The sequence below is a fragment of the Camellia sinensis genome, chromosome 14 (genome assembly GCF_055761805.1).
Source record: "Camellia sinensis isolate YWXY chromosome 14, ASM5576180v1, whole genome shotgun sequence".
Classification (NCBI taxonomy): domain Eukaryota; kingdom Viridiplantae; phylum Streptophyta; class Magnoliopsida; order Ericales; family Theaceae; genus Camellia; species Camellia sinensis.
In genome coordinates, this window is record NC_138974.1 from 14,100,001 (window position 1) to 14,108,209 (window position 8,209).

General features: G+C 31.1%; 1 protein-coding gene across 2 annotated transcripts in view; it reads right to left on the reverse strand.

Annotated features, from left to right (window-relative positions):
* LOC114271563 (replication factor C subunit 1) overlaps window positions 1-2,949 on the reverse strand; it is a 21,413-nt gene extending 18,464 nt beyond the window's left edge. For both annotated transcript variants that reach the window (XM_028213182.2, XM_028213176.2), the window contains exons 1-8: window positions 2,538-2,949; window positions 2,393-2,453; window positions 2,123-2,194; window positions 1,761-1,880; window positions 620-1,234; window positions 458-525; window positions 106-181; window positions 1-18 (exon numbers count right to left, since the gene is read on the reverse strand). The exon at window positions 1-18 is cut by the window's left edge and continues 44 nt beyond it. In XM_028213182.2, coding sequence (XP_028068983.2) covers window positions 1-18; window positions 106-181; window positions 458-525; window positions 620-1,234; window positions 1,761-1,880; window positions 2,123-2,125 — 900 coding nt within the window. In that variant the 5' untranslated portion in view covers window positions 2,126-2,194; window positions 2,393-2,453; window positions 2,538-2,949. The remainder of the gene's footprint in view (window positions 19-105; window positions 182-457; window positions 526-619; window positions 1,235-1,760; window positions 1,881-2,122; window positions 2,195-2,392; window positions 2,454-2,537) is intronic.
* Window positions 2,950-8,209: the final 5,260 nt, after the last annotated feature.

Consider the following 8,209-nt stretch of genomic DNA (forward strand, 5'->3'; position numbering starts at 1 on the left):
ATCACATAAGAGATAATTCTGCAAAGGACAAGTTTACTGTGTTAGTACTTCCAATAGCACCAGGCAAAACCCAAACAATAAAAAGAGTGAAAAGTATGAAATGACCGTCTTTTTGCTGACAGATCCAGTAACACGACCTCCATGACGTTTAATCAAATCTTCCGCTTCTTCTCTTTCCAAACTGGAAATAGAAAGGAAGTTCAGAATATGATTTTTGCAACAAGTTCCAAAATCAATATGCCAAATAAACCAGAATTAGACAGTCATAAGTTAGAATTGCATGCAGAATAGCAATTAAGCCAATAATCTCAGCACTGATCTTGAGATGTAGAGGTATAAATTATGTTGAAAAGCCTCTGATCAACATATTAAGGCCCACTAATCACGTAACCAGCATGGTGTACATATATTGTTTGCTATAGAATGTGAGCAACCTCATAAAGATGAAAGAAAATACCTGTCAAGCGTTCCGCTGATTACAAAAGTCAAACCAGCTAAACAGTTAGGAGCACCTTCAGGAACTTCCTGCCACACATAAAGAGACACATCCTTGTTAGCATTCACAATGAGAGAATTTTTTATCCTTTACGTAATACGGGTGTTATAAGTAGTGGAAAACCTTTTCTCCTTTGTGTGGAGGATCTTTCCTTTCACCAAAATTCATAAATCCACCCCGTCCTCCGCCACCTCTGCCTCTTCCACCACCAGGTACTGTCGACGCACCTCTTCCACCACGGCCCCGTCCACTGGCTTTAAGAGGAGACTTGGTGTCATTATCATCATCTTCGTCAATTTCATCAACATCCATGCCTTTACCACCAGACCGTCTGGTTGAGCCACCTCTTCCTCCACGACTCCTTCCAGCAAATTTAAGATGAGATTTGGCATCTTTATCATCATCCTTATCTTCATCACTTTCATCAATATCTGCAGATTTCTGGGCAATTCCCTTACCCGAACCAATCTTAAGTTTCTTGCTGGGGGTGACATTAACTACCTTCTTCCTTGAATTGGGTGAAACAAAATCATCGTCATCATCCTCATCCTCATCAACTTTGTGAAGTTTCTTAACAGGCGGAGGTTTTACATCACTTGATAACTCCTCACCATCCTTTTGGACCTTTCTTTTTGCTGAGAGTTCCTCCTTTTCCTTTTCATCTTTTGGCTTTGGTTTCTCTGTACCAAAATACTTGCTAGTTTTCCTTCTGCCTGAACTTTCTTGGCCTTCATGCACCTAGGTTCCCACAAAGTACATACAAGTATACTATCATTTCAGTTTCTTTATTACAATATAAAGCAAGGAAGACGATTGATTCATAGGTCACTAAAAATTTAATTTTTTCTTTCTCACCAGTAGTCCAAGTATCTATGTTTTCACGTAAACTTTTCTTTACAACTGATGATACAACAAAGTCAAAGGACCTCATGTATCGTTCAAATGTTCAGTACTTTCGGTTCTCTGTCAATTTGGGTCCTTCATCTTTAATGCCAACAAAATGAAGGAAAAGAAAAGAAATTACAAGGCTGAACCATAGAGTTTCATCACTGGACCTAAGATAATACTATTGTTATCCTTAAAACAAGTAAGATTTTTGCCAGTCCCAGAACCAAGAAGGTAAAGTTCTCTTCTTTTTTCCCTTTTCCTCCATTTTTCTAAGAAACCAACAAATTCTAACCCATATTCATCTAAACAAACACAAAATCAGAAAGTTCGGAAACCTAAACAAACACAAAACCAGAAAGTTTGGAAATTTACTCACCTGTTTCTCTGGATTTGATGTAGCCGTTGAAGGCTTCTCCGGTGTTGCGAGCTTCGCTGGCTTCGATGCATTACCATTGTTCTTGTCATGTTGTTTCATAAACCACTTCCTAATATCCGACTGATATTCAAAGACAATCCCAAACGCAATCAAGTAATCAACCCCGCAGTTTTTTTTAAAATTTAAAAAAAAAAAAAAAAAACAAACAAACAAACAAACAAACAAACAAGAACACCCAAAACAAGGGAAACAAAATTGACCCAAAAATTATCAAAAAAAAATGTAACCCAATTCCCAAAATTTTGAAAACAATACTCAAATTAAAAATAAACTAAATGTAGATACTAAAAACCCTAACTCACCATATTGGGGATTCAGCCACTGGTTCCACCTACAATGTTGCAAACTTTTTATTCGGCACACTCGAACACAATCTGTAGAACAAATAAACAAAGTAAAATGAGCAAAAAAATAAAAAGACGGAATGCGTTGATATATTAAAAAATAACAAAAACAATTAAAATAAATTGCTAAGAATGTAAAAAAAATCAAGACTTATAGATACAAAAAGATTGCAAAATTCTTATAAAAAGCAAATTGAACGAAAAGAAAGAAGATAAGATCATCGGTACCTTGATGTTGAGTAGGGTAAATTCTCCGGCTAGGAATAGTTTGGCAGGGAACAAACCCTAACTGATAGGGAAAAAAGAGGAGAGAGATGAAGGGTGCGCAGCAAAGAAGAGAGAGGACGAGAGAGAGAGAGAGAGTCTTCCATACCTGGAGGGAGTTGCAGAGAGTGACAGCATTGCAATTGAGGAAGAGATTTAGAGCACTAGGGTTTTTTATGGTGAGTTTTGAAGCTTCGAACACTGTGCTCACAACAACGAAAGTGAAGTTTGATTTTCTCGTGCCAGAAAATTGATGAGAAAATAGAAAAAGCAGAGAGAAAATAACGAGCGAGAGAGAGACAGAGAGAAACGAGGGAAGACAGAGAGACATGCATAAACAAAGTTCTCTCTACTTCTTCGTCTACTCTGATTGCGTGGCTCCGCAACCCAGGTTCGGGTCTGACCAGGCCCAATTTGAGTTCGGCCACAGATAAACGCCGAAGCTCAAGTCCAAAAGAAAAATTATTAGTTGATCGTAGGGCATCACGTGATCATCTCTCACATCGATCACAATTTTCCACGTCAATTCTAATTTATTACGTCTTTTTATAACTTTTAATTATCTTACTTCTTTTACTAATAATAATACCATTACATTGTGTTTGTTTTTGATAGACTGGATTAAAGGGATTGAAATTTATCAGCCTTTTAGTTTTAAAATACATTATCTTTGAATTATTTAATTAGACTAAATTTGTATCACATATTCATTTAGTCATAAGATTAGATGTCAGGAAAAGACTATTTAATTGGATGGAATATGAATACTAAGTTTGTTTGAAATAAATGATTACTTTACCAATTTCAATTATTTACTAAGTAATAATAATATTAAACATATCTTTAATATTTTAATTATTTTTAACTATATCAAATAAAAATATATTTTATTTTATTTTTACACAATTAAATAAATTTATTTTTTTTAAATTAAATAAATTAAATAAATAAAATATCAATAAAAATATATGTTATTTTTTAAAATAAAATTTTCAATAAATTTATTTTTAAAAATAATAATGAAATTAAATAAATATAAAAAAAATTAAAATAAAACATCAATAAAATATCTATAAAAAATTATTTTAAAAAATCAAATAAATAAACATCAATAAAAATTAAATAAAATTATTTTATTTTTAAATTGAGACATTCAAATTTTATTGAATTTTACTAATATAATACATAATTAAATAATAGAGAGTCAAAATAGTCATTTCACCACCTAATCTCATATCCCCTTATTCCCCCATTTGTGTCTCACTCTTCTACGGGACACAATAGTCCAACAGATTTGAGACTAATAGTTCGGTGCAAAAATATTGAACCAAACAACGGATTATTAGTTCAAATGGACTATTAGTCCAATCCTATAACTCAATCCCTCAAAACAAATACCACCTTAGATTATCAAGTAGTTATGTCACAAGACCAATCAATAACTATCAAGTCCGAACCCGAACCCAAACCCAAACCCAAATTTAAACACAATCCGATAATTTTTTCAATTCCAATAGAATCCCGGACCCGGGTTGCCCGAATGTACTTTAAGGTTGTTTGGGAGGATCTAAATAAGAGATAGTTTGGAATGTATTGGATTAGTATATTTTTTATTTTTTTATGAAAAGACGTATAGAAAAATAGAAATGTGATATGATCCAAAAAAGATATAAAAAAAAAATCTCTAAATATATTTTTTGACTTTTTACGAAAAAATGTACAATGTGGTAGAGAAATGATATAACCTAAATAAGAAGTGATATAATCCAAATAAAATAAAAAGACATATTAAAATAACACATGGCAAACAATCTCTTAATTTGTGTTTCCTTGTAGTATTTATTTTTTTGAAAAACGTAGATTATTTTTTGACTCTTTACATTTTGAAAATTTTTCACGAAGACCAAACTTTGAAGAATCACTCCAAGGGTCGACATCAATAATTGGCGCTCCAGCAAAAGAAGACAAAATCCATAGAAGATAAGGATTCTCCTCAGATATCAGAAAAATGCACGCCAAAGACAAAAAGAATTTTGCAAATATTTTGTGTCTGTAATTATTTGAGTCTGTTAGTGATAAAGATTTTCCTTCACTCACTACTTTAATAAAGTGGATATTTCTTATCCTGCTTTATTAAAGAAAAGCTGTGAAAATCTTTATACGTGTCTTGTAATAAATTATAGTGTTAAAATTTTGTCAAAAAATGAGGATTGAATGATATGCGATGGGGCCCAAAGCAGCACCCGATATCATTATCCTAATCTTTTATTGATAAGATTTTATCCATAATAATAACTTACGTCTAAATCTATGCATTTATGGCATAGATATTATTGTATGAATCTAGGTAGTCTATGTAGGAGTCTATGGTCTAGGTAAAATAGCCTTTAGACTTTTTGTTTTCTTTCCTAGAACTTTTGACGAAATGATTTTTTAGATTGTTTCGACTTGTATGTATCAATTTTGTGTATAAATTGACATGCTTGCCAACGAAGAAGGCAGAATGAAAAACACCCCTTCACTCTGCATTGTAAAAAATTCCAACCCCTCTCAAAAAACCTCTACTTGTATTAAGTTTTTCGGAGTTCCAGAGTCTGTAATATAATCTTTGTAAGTATATTTCTTATTAATATGAAGTGTGAGTAGTTTCTCTTTTTTCTGAAATATTTCGAAAGGGTAACTCTTCTATTCTAAAAATTTATTTTCTTTTGGAAAAACTAAGTTTATGGAATGCTTGTTTGCTCGTTAATATTACATGCTTTGAACCTTCGTAATATCTGCTATTTTCTATTTTGTTACTGAGTGACCTTAGCTGAAGAGCCCGTGTGAGCCGTGGTTAGGCGTTGGAGGGCAAATTGTAGGCAGAAAGGAAAAGGTAAAATTTAGAAAATAAAAATATACTATGTTGAACGAGGCTTAACTTCAAGGTGGGAGTACATGTAATGAAAACAAACATTGCCTAAAAATAGTTTTTACCAAAGAAAAAAGAATTTTAGAATAAAAGGAAAGCAACCTGAGTAGAAATATTAAGGAAATATTGTCCATAAAAGAAATTTAAAAAATCAAAACCTTATGCCCTTAGAAGATAAACTTAGGATTAAAATCAAAATTAGTACTGAACTCATACAAGAATTAGAAGATCAAATATCAAGATATCAGTTTCTTTTATCATTAGCTTCTGGCAGCTCTTTAGAAAATTACAGTTTAAAATTTTCTCAGATAAATAAACAGCTAACTGTAAAACAAGAAGCCTTAAAATTAGCCATACAACAGCTGGAAGACCTTTTAGAATAACTTTAGAATTAATTAGATAATTCTCAGCCCAATTTTAAAATAGTGGTAGACCACTAACTCATCCCCTAAAAAATTAGTATCAGAGCAGTGTTCGGTTTTAGGACAGTTTAAATTAGTTTATGCATTTTGCTTAAGGTAATAGAGTAGTTTTTATTTTTGGAAATTTTAGTTATAAATTTCATATTATAGTAGCTTGTAACAATTTTAAAGTATGAGTTAATTTTGTATATGAAAAAAGTAGAGTATCTAGATTTAGAGCTCAGCAGTCATAACCATCGCCTTAGCATAAATAAAAATAATTTCCGTTGTAATTTTGAAGAGACTTTTACACATTAGCTTCATAGTGAACATAATCCTCAGCTAAATAGTATCATAGATTATCAAATTAATTTTACAGAAAATATTAAAAAGGACATAGATAAAATTAGTAATCTTTTTATTTCATCTATAGATCATCTCTGTAATAATCGTAGTATAATTAAAGATCAAGATAAAAAATTAGATTATATCCAAGATCAGTGTAGTTCTATCCTACAGAAAAGAATAGATTCAAATTTAGAAAAATTTCCTACTAAGCAAGAAATAGAAACATTAATCTCAGCTACAAATCAAATAGCTAAACAAATAGAACAAATTAATCAAATTCAAGATAATTTAAAACAAAAATTAGAAATTTTAGAACAACTTGTAAGGTCTTAGTTTATGAGTAGTGATAAGAAAGCTAATAGAGATTACCAGACTATTTTAAACAAGCAGAAGATTTTCATAATAACCCAGAAGGAATCAGTAGCTATCAAGGAATAAATCAGTTAGATAAAACAACAGTAAGACAAAATAATATAGAAATTCTATTTTTAATTAGAGTGTATGAAAAATTTGAATATCTATCAGAACAACTACACAGCTTAGAAAATCGTCTAGCTTCTTTAGAAAAAATAATACTTCAAAAAGGAAAAGGAGTAGAAGGACAAACTAATAGACCCCAATCTCAGGTAATTGAAGAGGATATAGCCAGATATTTTGAAAAGCTTAAATTACCAAGAAAATCCACCTGTAGAATTTACAGAAAATAAAAATGTTTAAATAGCTAATAAAAGGTAGTAGTAGTAAAAAGCGTAATGAAGATGAAAATATTAAAGTAGAAGAACTTATAAATGTAGAACAACAAATAGAAAATTTTAAAAAAGAAAAGTTAGAGTTAATTCCAGCTAAATATGTATATAAGCTAGGTAAGATTCATAAAAAACAATATTTATTTAAACACTATGGTGAACAGATGATTAGTGTAACTCAAGAAGATGAGAAAATAGAGCTAAATTTAACAGAAAGAGAAAGCTATAAATATGCAGTAAATGAACACCTTAAAATGACTCATTTAGGATTAGTAGTGGTAGGAGTTAAGACTTTAACCAGAGAAAATTTAGGAACTAAAGTGTTTGTATGCCTCTATGATGATAGGTTTAATGATGTCGGACAGAGTATTTTAGGTAGCTATGAACTAGATATGAATTCAAAAGGAGGAATAGTTTATTTTACACCAGATTTTTTACTACCAACCTCGACCTTTCATAAAAAGATAAAAATAGGAATAAAGAATAGAGGATATAAAATGAAAAAAGGAGAAAATAATTTATTAGTTTGCACAGGATTTTTAGGTTTAGCAGTCTCAGAAAGCAATACTTACTATAAACTTACAAATGATCAAATAGTTAAATTATTAGGCGCAAAAGGAATAAAAGCATTACCAGCTAAAAAATTTAATTCTGAAGATAATGCAGCACTAGATTGGAAACTAGGAGATTTTCTAGGACTAAAGAGATTAGCCCCTCAAGATAATTTATTATACCAAACAGCAGATGGAAATTATGCATTAAGATTTACTCGGTATACTTATGTAGCACCAGAAAAATCTGAAGATGATGAATTTAGTAGTATAGATAGGGAAGAAAATCAAGATAATCGTAGTGAAATAAATTAGCTTTACGTAATGACAGAAGAAAAAATTATATCACAAAATAAGATATATAATATTGATGAAATAGATTTTAAAAAAATTTACCCTAGAAGACATGAATAAAATACTAGATGCTAGATATTATGAATACTTAGCCAGAGGAGATACCCATGACGAAGCAGTGTCATTTTTGGATCAAGAATTTCATACGGAATATGTAGATGATATCATAGAAGATAATATACATCTTAGCAAAATATTTAGAATACCAGAACAATCTAACCTAGAAGATACTTTTTATATGAATACAGAAAGCTCAGGAACCAATAACCCACAGCCAACTGTAGAAGATCCAATAGAACCAATGCATTATGCAGTAAGAGGAAGAAGACCATTAGCCAGTTCAGGACGTAGTCACGCAGACCCAAATAAAAGCTATAAGTTGCATGGAAAGCGTAGACAACTAGATATGAGTATACAATTACAGCCAGTCAATAATCAAGGAACCCTTTTAGATTTAGCTAGATTCGACC